At 34.6% G+C, this 18305-nt stretch overlaps 1 protein-coding gene across 3 annotated transcripts in view; it reads right to left on the bottom strand.

Moving 5' to 3' along the window:
- Positions 1-549: 549 nt before the first annotated feature.
- The window catches only part of Malt1 (MALT1 paracaspase), a 55486-nt gene continuing 37730 nt past the window's right edge, over positions 550-18305 (bottom strand). For all 3 annotated transcript variants that reach the window (XM_076836577.2, XM_076836576.2, XM_076836579.2), the window contains 7 exons: positions 12504-12681; positions 11667-11741; positions 10919-11046; positions 5562-5711; positions 3936-4093; positions 2371-2496; positions 550-1666 (listed from right to left, as the gene is read on the bottom strand). In XM_076836577.2, the coding sequence (XP_076692692.1) occupies positions 1226-1666; positions 2371-2496; positions 3936-4093; positions 5562-5711; positions 10919-11046; positions 11667-11741; positions 12504-12681 (1256 nt within the window). In that variant the 3' untranslated portion in view covers positions 550-1225. The remainder of the gene's footprint in view (positions 1667-2370; positions 2497-3935; positions 4094-5561; positions 5712-10918; positions 11047-11666; positions 11742-12503; positions 12682-18305) is intronic.

Genomic DNA, 18305 nt, shown 5'->3' on the forward strand with positions numbered 1-18305 from the left:
TTTAAACCTGCTTTTATGTAGGACACAAAATGATAAGGATATTATCTCTTAAGCCCATTTTAAATTACTAATTCTCTATTTTCTCTTGTTATTTCTAGCTGCATTTCAATCCAGCTTTTAGGCAGAATCACAAGTGATAAGAATATCATCTCTTAAGTCCAGTTAAGTTCAAGAAGGAAACTAGGCACAGTGGTGTATGCCTGTAATCCCAGCAGCTTGGGAGGCTAAGGCAGGAGGATCATGAGTTCAAAGACAGCCTCGGCAACTTATTGAGGCCCTAAGCAACTTAGTGAGATCCTTATCCTGTCTCAAAATATAAAAAGGGCTGAGATGTGGCTCAGTGGTTAAGCATACCTGGATTCAATCCCCAGCACCCCCCCCCAAAAAAAAAAATTCAAGAGGAAAATATATGTCATCAACGTTTGGAAGATTCAGATAAACATCTACCAAAATTACATCTCTATTCTTAATTCTGCTGTCTAGCTTCAACACAGATAAACATTTCATCACCTCTCGTGGTTTTGTGAAATTATGAACAAGAAATTTCAGTCCTTTCTACATAAGATTTATTTACAAACAATCTTAACTTACACTTGCAGCAAGGTCCTATGATTATTAACTGAAGTTTATACATTGCCCAAGATAATATACAGGTATGTGTACCTACCTACCTGTCTTTCAACCTATCTACAAAAGTAACAGTTGTCTCAGAATCTGTCAGGAAGGCAGGAGTAGAGAAAACATGGGAACAGAATTCTGGAGTCTCAGTTCTGATGTCAGCTCCAACTTACACAAGAGACTTTAATCTTTTTCTCCCACTGATAAAACTAGGTTAAGCCTGATGATCAACAGGATTCCTTCTGGTGTAAAATATACAATGACTTATTCTACAACAATGCCATTCCCATTGCTACTAACTCAGAGTGATCAAAATGAAAAGATTTTTGTTATGTACATGTACATACACACACACACCCACACTCACACCCACATGTCATTCTTACAGAACCAACCAACCACTTTCACAAAGTCTTAAAAGAGAAAAAAGAGCAAGAGGAAGTCTGTGGTTAAATAATATAATTCCAACAACTCATAAAGTCCTAAGCCTGCTATGAAACAGTTGTTGCTTATTTTCTTTGTATATATATATATATATTATATTTGCCTTTTCACAATGCTCACTTTTTAAAAAGCACTATTTCATGTGAGGCATCTAATAAGAAGGTCACTTTTCAGAAATCATGAGCCTATCAGAGAAACTGAATGGTATTTCATCAGTTGTCTCGACTGGCACATTACTTCTACTGAAGTGGCAGGAGTAATGATGGGTATGATAATTTGAAATAAATGCATTAGGAGTCCGGCTGCAATGACACCTGTCTGATGGCATAACACTGTTTGAATTACTAAGATGTGAATGGTAGACACCATGGAATGAGTCCTGAGATGAATGATAGTGCCCTGCTCCCCCCAAGGTGGATGTGGAGCTATGGTAAGGCCCATCAGACATAAGACGTGTAGGAAGGCAAGTCTTTCTTCCTAGACTTCGGTGCATGTCTAATTTAGCGATGAGAGGCTTCCCGACGTTCACTTCCTGCTTCTCCTCCACAGTGTCTTCCAGTCCTGAGTACTGATAAGACAAACATACTGTGAAGATTAGATGTTCCTGAAAAGGAAAAGAAATGAGGTTTACCATTTTATCAGTGTTAAAAATATCAATCTTAAGATATAATTCCCATACATACAACAAAAAGCCATTCAGCCCTCTATCCCAGGTTCCAATTCTCAAGGCATCCTCTCCCTCTCCCCTAAATCAAAAAAGGCTGGCCATTAGCCATCTTCTTTTCCTTCCTTCAATACTTAACTGAACAAGATAATGGGCTAAACCTTTAAGAGATGACTTTAGCTAATACATAGTTATGCGGCTATGAATAAGTTAAAAACTCAAATTTTCTAAGGATATGACTTTATTAGAAAGTTTAACCATGTAGAGCTAGCTTCTCATTAGCAAATCAACTAGAAATTTAAAAAAAGATTAAAGAGAAATTCCATACTAATTTGCTGTATATTCTGTGGAAAGTCATAGAACAAGGAAATGATTAAAAAATGCTAAGATATTTAAAAGTAGAATATGCTGTATTTTCCTAACTTCTCAGGAGTATGGATGATAAACACATATACTCTCACACAAAAGTCCTCAAGCCACTACCAGTGTTAGAAATATAAGGACACTGAGAGGACCCACTGTAGATCGGTTATCTCAACTTCAATTTAATAACCAATAAAGCAGCATATGTATGGATTTTGCCAACAGACTTTTCAGTTTCAAATAATTTTTCATTAGTAGCTATAATTAGGAAAAGTAGTAACCTTTAATTTTTGCAGTGAACTGAGTCTTGTATACAGACAATGCTTGGGAAGATCCTTTGATACTAAATAGCTGCCAGTTTCTTCAGGAGTTCCTTTATTTGCATCTTTTGGATCAATATCCAGGTCCTGCAGGGGGGAAAAAAATCAATGAATGTTATTGATGAAATCAATCAGTCACACACTGTCTACGGTAGAACATCTTGACAGGTATTGCTCTCATGAATTTGACATAAGTAGTGATTCCTTGCCCAGGATTAAAGAAGCAATGAAAACCACATTCTATGATTACAATAGAATTGTAAATTCTGTACTAATATATTTAAAAAGTAAAGTTAGCTCTGAAAGGGTAGTGCTAACTTTACTACTCTTTGAAATACTTATTATCCTACTCAAGTTTCTTTTTCAGTAGAGAAAACCCAATTAGTAATTAGCTCCTGAATTCTTTCTCGTTATGATCATATGTTTAGAATATTTAAGAAGAATAAATGAATAAGCTAAAGTCAGCCCTTTTATTTTTTTTAGAGTCAACCACTGGTGAAGGATATTGCCCTTCTGCTTTTCTGGAGGGACGCCCCAGCAACACTGGGTGGCCTAATCTAAGCAGTGTTGCTATCACTGGAGGCCGGTTGAAAGCAATGGGTTCCATGAAGTCTCTATAAATAATAAAAGTGACATTTTGGACTTGTTTCTCTTAGTCCTTGCTTACTTCTCAGTTTGTCATACCTATGTAGAAAGAGGGGTACTATTTATTAGATTCTTTTGATCAATAAAAAATAAATACTAGAAATAAATGTTTGGAAAGAACAGAATTAGATTTCTATTCTTCCAATATATGACCATAACTTTACAAGTAAGTTTTATGTGTTATAATAACACAATGGAAACAATAGTTTTTTAAAAGAAAATCCTCCCACTCTATATATGTACGTGTATGTATAAATAAAATATTTTGTTCTTCTACATTTGACATCCTATTTAAGGTCTGAAAAAGGCATCCTTCCTGAGTAAACTTTAGACATTTTAAAATTAGGCAAACTTAAGGTATTTTGGCAAAAATAATAAATATCATGATCAAACTACAAAGAAGTAACACTTATATAAATATATTTCCCTTATATTTACCATCAACTTCTAAGTTTTAAAAAGTTTAGAAGTTTTTTTTTTTTTTTGGTGTGTGTGTGTGTGTGTGTGTGTGCGTGCGTGCGCGCGCTGAGTACTGAACCTAAGGCCTCCTCACATGTGCTAGGCAAGTGCTCTACCACTGAGCTACATCTCCAGCTCAAAAGTTCAGTTCTTTAACATCACAATACCCCTTTTATTTTTCTTCCCAGAACTGGGATTTGAAATCAGGGGTACTCCACCACAGACACACATCCCAAGCCCTTTTTTATTTTTTGAAACAATGTCTCATCTTGCTAAGCTGCCAAGGATGTTCTTGAACTTGTGATCATACTAGCCTCCTGCCTCAGCCTTTTGAATTGCTGGGATTATAGGTAAGTATCACCAAGCCCAGCTAATATCACTGATTTTAAATAAAAAATAAAAATAAAAAAGGAGATACTTACAAGTGGGAAATCAGTAACATATGCATCACACATTATTATCTCAGGTGGTTTGTGGACTATACTTGTATAGATTATCATGACGTTGGAAAACTCAGCTGCAAATCCTAATTGAATCTGAACACCACATTGAAATTTAAGACACATACTTTCTGGAAGTTCTGAAAAAGAACAATAGGGACAACTTACAAAGAGTGCTTGGTAAATTTTCTGATAAAATAGCTAGTATTCTGTATAGGATAAAATACAATTAGAGACTTTTCTTTTGCTTAAAAATGTTATATAACACATAAAAAATGTTAAACACATATTTTTGCTGGCTAAACATATCAAATCTTTTATTATAATTCTTGCTCATCTGCATATATACTTTACTTAGTGGTAATCAAGAGTATATGCACAATTATAGATATATTTTCACTGATGTCTCAATCTTCATGACAATAATTTTTACTGGTGCAGGAATGAAATCCAGGGTCTCATGAATGTTAGGCAATGCTCTACCAGTAAGCATTTTTCACTTTTATCTGAAGACAGGGTCTTGCTAAGTTGCCTAGGCTGGCCTTGAACTTGGGATTCTATTCCCTCGGCTGCTGGGATTACAGATGTGGACCACTGCACTACCTTCTCTTACCATTTTATGCTATTAAAAAACCCAAAAAACCAAAAAAGCTATCTACTTATTAAATTTGTTACAAATACCTTCTACCTGACTTTTTAGTCTTATTTTATAGAAGGTTTTGTTTCCTATTGATCTTTACCACTGTCACTTTGTGTTGTTCATACTTATTTACAGAAAAGACATTCAATTTTAATTACTATGCAATTATCTGGAATGCCAAGATAATATGTTTACAGCACTTTACCCTTTAATGTGCTCTAATATGTTAATTTGCTAAATCTATTATAAAAAGAAATATGCTTTATAGGCATTCAATAAATGTAATTATTTTTCAATTATTTCTAGCAAGAGATTCACAGAATAGATATTTGGAACTCAAGGGAAAAATCTAAAATCTTTATTACAGTCAGTAATTCAAACTTATTTCACTAAATCATAAAAGGTAAACTGCAAAAAAATTGCCAAAATGTAATTTAGGCTACAGATAGGATTTTTATCTCACCTTTTCCCTTTTATAACCCCAAACCAATAAAGTGTCACAGAGAGAATGGCAGTAATATTCATGGGCCACGCATGTCTTTCAATCACAGCAATCCTATCTAGTAGGATTTCACTCTCATGTTATAGATAACATGTTTACCAGGTGGTAGAAACCAGGTCAGAACCCAGACCTGACTAGACAGCTACACATTTCAGTAGTCACAGTATAAGACAAGCTAAAGACTACATACTACACAAATAAAAAAATTAACTCATTTAAAAAACACAAAAATAAAACATACTCAGTTAAATTTTACCAATGGAAAAAACAATGGGCTAAAATTTTTGAAATCTTTAACATTATATAAATTGGTATAATATCTATAATTTAAACATTTGAATTTGCCCACTAAGCCAAAAATTTTCACTATAAAATTGGGAGGAAATCTACTTAATCAGAATAAAAAAAACCTTAACAATTTAAAGTAAGTTTATGATAGAAAGATTTCACAAGAAATATACCATACCATGAGCCTTGGCCCACTGTAGATTGCGCACTAGAGATTCTGCAGAATGAGCTGTGCCCTGAATTGGATCGGTGAGTGCTCTCTTCTCAGACAAACTGCTTCGAATCTCTAGAGCTTGTTTGCCTTTGGTAAGGTGACATTTACCCATATCTAAAAAAATAAGAAAGTAAGTAGTATTTTTAAAGCCAGCAATTCTTTTGTTATGTTTATAACATTTAGCCAAGAACTCTCTTATAAATCAGATTATATTCTCAAAATGATCCACTGACTCAAAAAATGTTTACTGAGCACTTACTCAGACATCGATTAAGGTGCCAGTGATGTAGCAGTAAGCAAAAACAAAAATACTGGACCAGTTTCTAAGAGCTGAAAGTATTTTTCTAAAAAAGCAGTCATGATAATTTTATGTCTATATTGGCTTACACTATGACCCAGTAATTCTAAATCTTAAATTTATATCCCAAAGAAACTCTTGTAGGCACCCCCTAGGAGACATATACAAGAATGTTACAGCAGCACTATTCCCAGTAGGAAAATGCAGAAGTAACTCAAATGCCCATCAACAGGAGAGTAGGTAGAAAGAAAACTTAATATGTTTTTAATAGTGGAATTTTTACACAGAAGTCACAATGAATGAACTATAGTTATGTAATAATACCAATCTTGGCAATATAATATTAATTGAAAAAACTTTTAGTCAAGTCCTGAGAGACTACATATTGTGTAATATCTTTCTATAAAGTTAAACACAACCTAAAACAAAAATATACTTAATTTTGGGGGACATATGGAAATTCTTTTTTGCCCCTTTCTTGGTAGGACTGAACCCAGGGGACTTAACCACTGAGCCACATTCCTTGTCCTTTTTATTTTTTATTTTGAGTCAGGGTCTCACTAAGTTGCTGAGGCTGGCCTTAAACTTGCAATCCTCCTGCCTCAGCCTCCTGAGCTGCTGGGATTACGGGCATGAACCACTATCCCTCGAAGAACATATAGAAACTCAATAAAACTATGTAAGAAAGAAACTGAGGGCTGGGATGTGGCTCAGTAGTAGAGATGTTTGCCTGGCATGCATGAGACCCTGGGTTCCATCCCTAGCACTACAAGAAAAATTCACACACCGCCCACCCCCCCCCAAAAAAAAAAAGAAAAAAGAAACAAACTAAAGAAATGATAAATGGTGGTATTTAGAAATGATTATTATCATGGAAGGTGGCAGGGAACAGATAGAGGAATAATTAGATGTAGATTTCTGTAAATGTCCTAGATTCAGGTTGTGCATCGGTTCACAATACATACCTCAGAAGTAAGTTTGTGGGTACTACTAATTAAATAAGCTTTTTTGTTTTGTTTCTGTAGTGCTGAGATCAAATCTACATACCAGGCAAGTCCTCTACTACTAAGCTACATCCCCAGCCTGTTTTATTCTATTTTTAGTCAGGATCTTGCAAAGTTGCCCAGGCTGTCCCCGAATTTGGGATTGTCCTGTCTCAGTCTCCTAAGTCACTGGGATTATAGGCTTGTGCCACTGTGCCTGTCTAAATAAGTGTTTATTTCTAGCAGGTCTTAGAGTTTAAATATGAACATCATTTTCAGATATCTGAAAGCCAAACTGATGAACTAGACTAGTGAGTATTCATTTTGCCATTTCAATCAATTGAATAGGCTGTACTGAATAGTACAAAAAATTATATTCTGGAGCTACAACTATTACAGTGAGCAATTTATTTCACATTTTGTTTTACTTGTACATAGCTGAAATTGGCAATTTTAATTAAGGAGACATGGTAGATCTAAAAAAGATCAGCAAAAAGCAAATAACTTTCCTAAGAAGTTTATAAGAAATTAAAAAATAATCACATAACATACCAAGAGGCCATCTGTTGTCATGGCAACTTGGTAAGTAATCCTATATGGGTAAGTGTGGAACTTTTTTTTTTTAATACTTTAAAAAATAACTTTATTTAAACTGGAACAAGACAGGGATACCCTATCTCACCACTTCTATTTAACATAGTTCTTGAAACACTGGCCAGAGCAATTAGATGAAAGAAATTAAAGGGACACACATAGGAAAAGAAGAACTCAAAATGGCACTATTGGCTGATGATATGATTCTATACCTGGAAGGCCCTAAAGTTCCACCAGAAAACTCCTAGAACTAGTAAATGAATTCAGCAAAGTAGCAGAATATAAAATCACACTCATAAATCAAAGGTGTTTCAGTATATCAGTGACAAATCCTCAGAAAAGGAAATGAGGAAAACTACCCCATTCTCAATAGCTTCAAACAACAACAACAACAACAACAAAACAAAAACAAAAACAACTACAAAAAAAAAGACTTGGGAATCTTGGATAGGCAGAATTAATTTTATCAAAATGACATACTTCCAAAAGCACTATACAGATTTAATGCAATTCTGATCAAAATTCCAATGACATTCCTTATAGAAACAGAAAAAGCAATCATGAAATTCATCTGGAAAAATAGAGACCCAGAATAGTAAAGCAAACCTTAGCAAGAAGAGTGAAGTAGGTGGCATCATTATACCACACCTTAAACTATGCTACAGAGCAACAGTAACGAAAACACATGGTATTGGCACCAAAATAGACTGGTAGACCAATGGTACAGAATAGAGGACACAGAGACTAACCCACAAAACTACAATATTATTTTATATTAGACAAAGGTGCCAAGAACATGCATTGGAGAAAAGAGCCTCTTCAACAAATGGTGCTGGGAAATTGGAAATCCATATGCAACAAAATGAAATTAAACTCCTATCTCTCACCATGCACAAAACTCAACTCAAAATGGATCAAGGACTTAGGAATACAACCAGAGACCCTGTGTCTAATAGAAGAAAAAGGAGGCTCTAATCTCCATCATGTGGGATTAGGCCCCAACTTCCTTAATAAGACTCCCATGACACACAAATTAAAATCAAGAATCAATAAATGGGATGGACTCTAACTAAAAAGCTTCTTCTCAGCAAAAGAAACAATCTGTGAGGTGAATAGAGAGCCTACATCTTGGGAGCAAATCTTTACCCCTCACACAGCAGATAGAGCACTAATCACTAGGATATATAAAGAACTCAAAAAGCTAAACACCAAAAAAACAAATAACCCAATCAATAAGTGGGCCAAGAACCTGAAGAGACACTTCTCAGAAGATGATGTACAATCAACAGATACATGAAAAAATGTTCATCATCACTAGCAATAGAGAAATGCAAATCAAAAACACTCTAAGATTTCATCTCACTCCAGTCAGAATGGCAGCTATTATGCATACAAACAACAATAAGTGTTGGTGAGGATGTGGGGAAAAAGGTACACTCATACACTGCTAGTGGGACTGCAAATCGGCTCAATCAATATGAAAAGCAGTATGGAGATTTCTTGGAAATTTGGGAATGGACCCACCATTTGACCCACCCAGCTATCCCTCTCATCGGTCTATACCCAAAGGACTTAAAAACAGCATACTATAGGAACACAGCCATATCAATGTTTATAGTAACACAATAGTAATTCAATTCACAATAGCTAAACTGTGGAAACAACCTAGATGGCCTTCAGTAGATGAATGGAAAAAAAAATGTGGCATATATACACAATGGAATATTACTCAGCAATAAAAGAGAATAAAATCATGACATTTGCAGGTAAATGGATGGAGTTAGAGAAGATAATGCTAAGTGAAGTTAGTCAAACCCAAAAAACCAAATGTCCAATGTTTTCTTTGATATAAGGAGGCTGATTCATAGTGGGACAGGGAGAGGGAGCATGGGAGGAATAGATGAACTCTAGAAAGGACAGAGAGGTGGGAGGGGAAGGGAGGGGGCATGGGGTAATTAATGATGGTGGAATGTGATGATCATTATTATCCAAAGTACAGGTATGAAGACACGAATTGATGTGAATGTACTATGTATACAACTAGAGACATAAAAAATTGTGCTCTATATAATAAGAATTGTAATGCATTCTGCTGTCATATATAAAATTAAAAAAAATTAAAGTTAATACCTAAAAAAATAAACTTTTATTTATTTATTAAACCCAGTGTCTCATTTGTGCTAGGCGAACACTCTACCACTAAGCCACAACTCCAGTCTGGTGCTTTCTGTTGTTTTAAAATAGTTGAAATATTCACTCATTCATGATACTAGGGATTGAACCCAAGAATATTCTGACTCTGAGCTACATCTCTAGCCCCTTTTGTCCAAGCTGGTTTGTGATCCTCCCTGCTTCAGCCTTCCAAATAGTACACCGAGCTTAAAATCTACTTTAAAAATGAAATTAGACTAAAAACACTTTAGAGGCTCTGAAGCACCTTAATGGATCTCAGTATAAAAATAACTAATATAATCCAAATATTTTACTTTTTTTTTTGTTTGTTTTAAGCAGAAGAACCTTTTCTTCAATTGACACTTATAGGGAAGCTCAATGTGTAAATGAATTAAAAGCAGAACTTCTTTGGAAAAAAGCAGGAGGGTGGGGAGAAAACCCAAAGCCCTGGCAGGCTACATTAAGTAAGAGAGTGGTTAAGTCATGGGGTATAACTAAAATATCTACATTGACAAAAACATGAAAATAAATGTGACTGACAGTTGCTAGTGAAATAACTTACACTCAAACTGTTATCTCAGGAACATCCATGAAACTCATTTTTAGGGAGTGCTAGTTTGCACTAGCATTACCTTATTTTTGGTCTGGATCATAAAAGGACATTTCCACAACACTGTAATCTACTGATGTAACATATACTTATTCAGACCTGACATGAGTACAGACAGCAAGCACTGTACTAGAAGGCAGGGCAGGGGACAAGAGGATATAGAAGACACAACATTAGACCTCTAGGATCAAGCCTTTACAGCAGGCTTCAAAAATACTAAGTTCACCAATTAAAGAATGAACTTGGCTTTTTCTATCAGAGTGTCAAAATTTCTGTAAGATTCTCTCTCTAATCCCAGAAGAGACTGTTCACTGGCCTTTTTTCCCCCCTTTCTTTCAGGCAAGTACAGTGGGCAGCATCAAGGCACCAGGCACAAAAACAAGGTATAGTTCTGAGGATTACTTTTTCACTGTGTCTGATGTCAGCCCTGTCAGCTAAGTGATACTGCACAAATGCCATGAAGCTAAGACTGCACGGAGAGAAGAAAGGAATTAAATAGCAGGAGCTCTGATGAACATTACATTTAAAAATTGTTTTATAAAATAAATGTCAATTCCAAAGCCACATGGTACTAGTAAGAATAAAATAATCACCAAACAGGGAACCCTGAGTAGGTTTATCTCCCACTCCTTTTTCTGAGTTGATTTCTTTCTTTAAATTTTACCTTCTGCAACTTCATCCAGTAACACAGTAATTTTTTTATCTTCTAATAATCTATCTTTTAAAAATTTCATGAAGATTCCATTTGCCAATCCAGAATGCTGGATTTCAAAAGCTTCTGCTCCTTGACACCTTAAAAATACCAAGAGAAAGAAGTGAAATAAACCAGGCACAGAAAGCCAAAAGCCACATTCTTTTTACATGAGGAGGCTAATCAAATCAAACACAGAGAAGCAGAAGGCAGAATGGTGATTCCTGGAGACTGGCAAGTAGGGGGAGTGGGAGTTGCTGGTCAAAGGACAAAATGCTATTAGACAGTAAATATCTTGAGGTGATGAATACATTAATTTGTTTGATCCATCACTCTACTTTGTATTCCATAAATACATAAAACTATACTTTGTCAATATCCACTGAATAAGAAAATAAAGAAAGAAGTTTTTAAAGAAGCAAATACTTGCTACCTGGAGTATCCATATACAGTGATGAGCTTCATTCTCTCTCCTCCTCCCCTACAATGACATCCCTAATTAAAGAGTTATCTTTAAGCAGGATCTAAATGCATTGGTGCTTAGTAATAAGATACCAAGACATTAGGTACTGATGTCAAGTATTTAAAACTTTGCACCAAGAACATCAAGGAGGCAAATTTATGTCTAGATATCTATGCATCTAGGCCTCTAATCTCCAATCAAAAGAAAACATCAAAAAATAAATAAAGGAATCTCAACATAAGCATAAAATTTTCTTACGTGGCATATCCAAACACAATATTGGCAGTGACTTTTAGTGCATCCAAGATTGGAATGGTGTCATCATAATCATTTCTATTTAAAAGGAAGAAAGGAGAGAAGGACAGATATGAAAAGTTGAACAGTATTCTTTAAAGAATATAAATAATATAATGAAAAATACAATATAATTTTAGTATAAATTATTTAAAATTGCAGGTTCCAAATTGCTTCATCTAGTCAGCAATTTATTTACCAAAAATAATCTCAGGCTCCTACACACACAAAAAAGCAAACAGTCACATCTTCTGTTAGCTTTAAAACTGGAGGTACATTTAAACTTGGGCATTGGGTTTGATTGGTAAATGCTGAGAAAGTGAAAAGCAGTATATCCAATAATCATTGGTTCTGTTCCTTAGCAATGCAGTGGCAGGCAAATGGGATCCAAACCTTTAAACATTTGCTTCAGCTATCCTTTCAATATTTGCAGATCCAGGGCTAACTAGTGACGTGTCCCAACTCTAGGGGAATGGTTTTGTTTTAATTCCTGAAGGAATAACTGTAGTGACTGTCAGAAACATGTTCAGGCATTCTGGAGAGTTAACTCTTTGTAGTGTGATAACCATGCCTTTTAGTTCTTCACTTTTATTCTTTGACAAACAGGAATAGAATAAAAATAATTTGATATACATAGAGAAACAAGGAATTTTTTTCTAGTTTTTCTCTTTCAGTTTCAATTTATAATCAGAAATTCAAAAATTCAAATTGTTCTTGACTTCTTACAAGTTTGCCTTAGGTTTAATTTATCAAGGTTGATATTTAACAACAAAAGTAATTTAATAAACATTAAAATTTTACCTTTTCCTACACATATCCAACAAGAATACATTGAGTCCAGTTTCTTTTTCTTGCATCAATTTCAGTATATTTTGTACACACAGGCAATTTTCAGACCTATATGGATTTGGAGCATCTACAGGGACCATAAAGCTGTTTCCAAAGTTTTCATAACCATGTCCTGCATAATATAATAACCCTGGAGAGAGGGGCAGGGAGAAAAGAGATAGATGTTAACTCTAAGAAACACCCAATATAAATTCAGTCAATGTTAACTTCCATTTTAAATTATTGAGGCAACAGTCTTTTCTTAAATTCTGCATTTAAGACATCAAGATGCAGTATGAAGTGTATTCTAATTCATACAAGAATATATTTATAATATGAATTGCGGTTTTATCTCAGGTTGTATAAAGAAAAGGGTGTAGGACTGTTTTCCTGGCTCATTTATCACAAAAGGTGAAGATTTCCTTCAGTGCACAGAAGTCTTAAATTCATCTGTTTATTCCTGGCACAAGGAAGGAGCTTAGGAAATATATAAAAGATGAACAGGCAAGCAATGTTCAACATCATGAGCCACTAGGAAAATGCAAATCAAAACCACAATAAGATATCACTTCACACTTACTAGGTTATCTATAGTAAAAAGACAATAAAAAGTGCAAGTAAAGATGTAGAGAAATCGAGATCCAATTACTTCTGGAGGGAATATAACATGGTGTAAGAAGTTTAGAAAGTTTAACAATTCTTCAAAAAGGTAAACAAAAAATTACCATATGACCCAGCAATTCCACTCCTAGGTACATACCCAAGAGAACTGAAAACTTAAGTCCACTTAAAAATGTGGACCCAAATACTTACAGCAGCATTATTCATAATATCCAGAAAGTGAAAACAATCCAAATACCTACCTGCTGATGAACAGACAGGAAAAATGTGGTATATTCATATAATGAAATATTATTCAGCCCTAAAATAATAGAGTCTGATACAGGCTACAATATGGATGAAACTTAAAAATTTTACACTAAGTAAAAGAAGGCAGACATAAAAGACTATATATTAAATTTGCATTTATATGAAATGTTCAGAATAGGCAAGTCCATAAAGATAGAAAAAGGTAGGGTATGGAGGAAAAGTACTGACTACTAATGGGTTTCTTTTTGGGTTAAAGAAAGTAGAGAGTTGGTGATCACCAGTGCACAACTTTGGGGACAGTCTGACCCACTAAATTATACATTTTAAAAGTAAAATTGATACTAAGTATTCAAAATATGACTCTATTTCCCCATCAGTGACTTCACTGCTTATTTTACATCTTCATGACTTTTATTCTTTGATTGCCCTATATTTTAACCCATCCTCAAAGAGCATCTCAAGTTTAGACTCCTGGGCAAGTTATCATTTGCTTATATCTTTCTAACATACTGCAATCTCTCCCTGCTTTGAAAAGTGGTGGCAGTACTTTTTAACAATCACTGGCTTTGACTAACATTGTACAGTTGTACAAACACTTCATTTTTTCTGATAGAAAATGATCATAGTGACATGTACTTTCATACAATCTAATTTTAATACATATAACACAATCTATAAATTATTCTTACCTACATAGATGAGAAAATTAAAAAGATTAAATGATTTGCTTAAAGTCATACAACTGATAGGTGAATAGACTCCACAGACAGTGCTTTGTCCCATTATATTAAGGAACTATAATTTTCTTGGGAGAATAGATCTTGTTTTTTATTCTCTATATTGCTCTCAGCAGTAGCACATTTCTTATCTGGACTGTGGCTATGCTAGGAATTCAGTAAGTACTTACTGAACTGCATTATATCAAACTGATCAAGACAGAATCAGATATAGAGCCCTTTTATAAAGGGTCTGATTTAAGTAGAAGTGGTGCTATTCTAACTATGGATATTAGAGAGCATCAACCAGAAAGCCTGGGTGCTACCCACATCATATCATTGAACATGCATAGCTTTAGTAAGATTTGGTCTGGGAGAAGAAGCAAATTAGGGAGGGAAGAGAGGGAAGGTTTGTTTCCATTCATCTAGGGGAAAGCTAGGTATGGTTCTACTATGTCAGTCATATGCTCAGCCTTGTAACTGCTGAAATCAAGGTACTTAAACCAAAATACGTCTTCTTCCCAAGAAGATTCATGAAAAGTATAAACATTTTCTATTAAAGCCTGCAACCAAATTATATTAAGTGTTTTTATGTAAAGCAGTTGAGATTTATTTTAAAAATTCCATCTCCAGTAATTATAAACTAACCCATTACTCAAGGACAGAAGACAATATAGATGTCTATAAAATATCAAAGAACCTAACATAGTCAGAGATATAATTCTGCACAATAGATCTTTAAGGTATTTATTTCTCTGGAATATGATTTTCAAGAATAAAATTTGCCAAAGCTATTTATTTCTGACCACAGAGGAGATATTCACTTCTCTAGAAAACTCTCCCTCCAGAGAGGATCTGCGCTCCACCTAGCACAGTGCTCTGATGAGGTCAACCCCACCTCTGGGAGACTCAAGAGAACTTGCTGTGCCAGGTCTGGCTCCAGGACAGCACTTCAGTTATGTGACCTCATATAATCCTCAGGACAAGGTATATAATATTATATTATCATTACCCCTTTACAGATGTGAAAACAGACAATAATAAGTTTATAAGCTTACCTGAATTCAAACCACTAAGTGATAGAATCAGAATTTGAATGTAGGCCAGTTTATCACTGTGCTGTATTATACTGTATTATTTACTGCTGACTTTTTACTTAACATTATTCTCAGGAAATATAAAGTATAAAATGTTAGTATACCAGTTTCTCACCATTTTACTACTTTATAAACTCCTCTCCCCCCACCTCCTTAGAAACCTAATGGAGGCCCAAAGCAGAATGCTGCCTAGTCTAAATCTTCAACCTAAAAATAAAGGTTGAATTAATTTCTTTAATAAATTTTCAGGAAGTCGTCATTGCTGCAATATTTTGAGCACTTCAAGGTGCCAGGCATGGAAGTAATTATTTGCTTACTTTTCCTTTACCAATCCCATTAATTTATTACTAATCATTTTTTGAGATCACTGTTGGCTTAGAAAAGGTAAACCACCTTAGTTACACTGCTTGTAAGCAGAAAAGCCAGAGCCTGGGCTAGTTTACTCTGAGGTCTCCTTCTTAACCACTGAGCTGCCATGAACTGAATGACAAACTCTTCCTCAGTGAACAAGGCTTCTGCCATCTTTTGACCAGACACTTTAATTTCTTCCCCACAAAAGCACAGATAAGCTGCAGCCAGTGATGAACATACTAAAGCATTTGGTGGATGGATAATAGGCCAAACAGCTACTTTATACTTAGCTATCTGTATAACTAAAAATCTTTATCTTACTTATCTTCAAGGACACCTAATATCATTCAATTATTTCTATTTTTAAGGCATTTGTAAACATAAGTTTCATATGTTTTGAATTACTTATTTTCTGTTCTACTGTAACTTATATTTTACAAGCCCATAAATAACATAATAATAATAATGGCATATACTTGAGTCCCTATGTTTTTCTAACCTAAAGTTGTTCAAGCTGAAATCCCCATGACTCTACCTTCACCTCCTCTCCACCCCTCAGGTACTACCAGTCATCTGGGGATATCAATCAGAGTCAAAGGCACAGTCCAAACAAAAATGAAAGGTTTATTTATGAAATGCCCTAAACCCTCAGGCCTTTAACACACTTACATTTAATGTAGATGTGTCTGATGTTTTGGATAGTCACAATACTTCAAAATAAAATGCAGCCACCCTGTTAAGACATGAATCAGTGGGATTTAAAAATGTTCTAGCTTCCTTAAGCTACCATTTTGCCCTAACATGTCTCTTTACTCTGTACCCCAAGATGATGTTTTTATAGTGGGGCCTCAACTGAAATCTTTCCCCAGCTTTTTATATTTCTGGTTCTCTATTTAGCAGGGACAATTAAAGGTTTTGATTTGATTAGCCAAATAAAAGGCTTAAAAAGCAAGGTGACACTGTCAATAAAAATAAGAATAGATACTCAAGTACATACTTTTTCAGAGAATTCCTTCACTCTCAATAGTTTACCAACCCAGAAATCTAAATTTACCAATATTTTTTCTTATATCTCATTGCTTCTAAAGAAGTTTTGAAGACTTTTCCTGTTTAAGCCATTTAGGTACCTTAAAAACTGAGATGAATATACTTAAGCAATCCACCTGAGTCTAAAATGAAAGTATAAGTCAGTAATAGGGCATCTTAGTACAGTATATTCTTTCCTATTTTCATAAGAAAAATGGATGGTTGCACCCATCAGTTATCATCCCATAATGCTCATTAGCAAAGTTATACTATTACAACATGAACATAATAGCTGAAGTTGCAAATAGTAGTTACCTTGTTAACTTCAGCTGTGTCACAGTGGTAATTCTCATTATTCAGAAAATGAAAGTTATTTAAATAAGATTTTTTTTTCCTTTGGTACTTAACCACTGAGCCACATCCCCAGCCCTTTTTAATATTTTGTTTAGAGATATCGTGTCACTAACATGCTTAGGGCCTCACTAAGTTGCTGAAACTGGTTTTGAACTTGCAATCCTCCTACCTCAGCCTCCTAAGCCACTGGGATTACAGGTGTATGCCACCATGCCGGCCTAAATAAGATTTTAAGACTTTTCCTCATCTCTTATACTCAGTGTGCTAAATCTTGAAAGAAATGCTTTTTGTTCTATTAAAAATTCTACTTTAACAATTATGAGCAATTCTGCCAACTTGCCTGATTAATCAATCTAATTATAAATAAAAAATCAAAATCCATAAATTATTAAAGTAAAATTACTTCAAACATATAAAAGTAAAATTGAAACTTTTTTTTTTTTTTAATTGATTGTATGCCTAAGGATAGCCCTGGAAGTGTTATTTTCCTGGCAGTCAAATGTTACTGCACAATGTCATAGTAAGCACAATTTTCAGAAATATAGTTCAGATGAGCTCAACGGCTGGCCTACTGATGTTTGAGGTTGCGCATATTAAAAGAAATAAATTGACAAATTACCACTGAAAACATATTCTGTTGCTTTAAAAATTCTTTATCAGACATGCAGTGTCTTAATATATTTAAGTAAAAGAATGGGAAAAACCATTAACATTTGAATCATATCTGTATAGGCTCTCTTCTTCCTATCTGTATAGGCTCTCTCTCTCAGTACTGGGGATTGACCAAGGGCACTTTACCACTGAGCTACATCCCTAGCCCTTATTATTTTTATTTTTAAAATCTGACACAGGGTCTTGCTATGTTGCCCAGGCTAGTCTTAAACTTGTGATCCTCCTGCCTCATCCCAAGTTGCTGAGTTTAGAGGTGGGCACCATCATGCCTGGCTATCTGGATTTTTAATTTCTAAACTGACTAGGCCAGGGGTATAGCACAATGGCAGAGCACTTGCCTAGCATATGTGAGGCTATGGGTTCAATCCCCAGCATCAAAAAAGAAAAAAAGAAAAAAAAATTATATAACTTGTTCACCAACATTTCCGTATTAAAATCTGGTTCTCACTAAAAAACTACAAAATACCCCACAATGATTAGGAAAAAGAAGGAAAAAACCCCCACAATGTATATTCTGGTACAACCTTTCATATTTATTATTTTACATATACGAAAGTATCTTTTCCTATTTGATCACCAAGCTTTACTCTATGGTAGCTCTCATAATCAATAAAAAATAAAATCACAAAAGACTGCTAATAAGTCTAATAAGAACAATATTGTTTTGATGAAATAAGAAACATAAAAGT

This window comes from Callospermophilus lateralis, chromosome 17 (genome assembly GCF_048772815.1).
Source record: "Callospermophilus lateralis isolate mCalLat2 chromosome 17, mCalLat2.hap1, whole genome shotgun sequence".
Classification (NCBI taxonomy): domain Eukaryota; kingdom Metazoa; phylum Chordata; class Mammalia; order Rodentia; family Sciuridae; genus Callospermophilus; species Callospermophilus lateralis.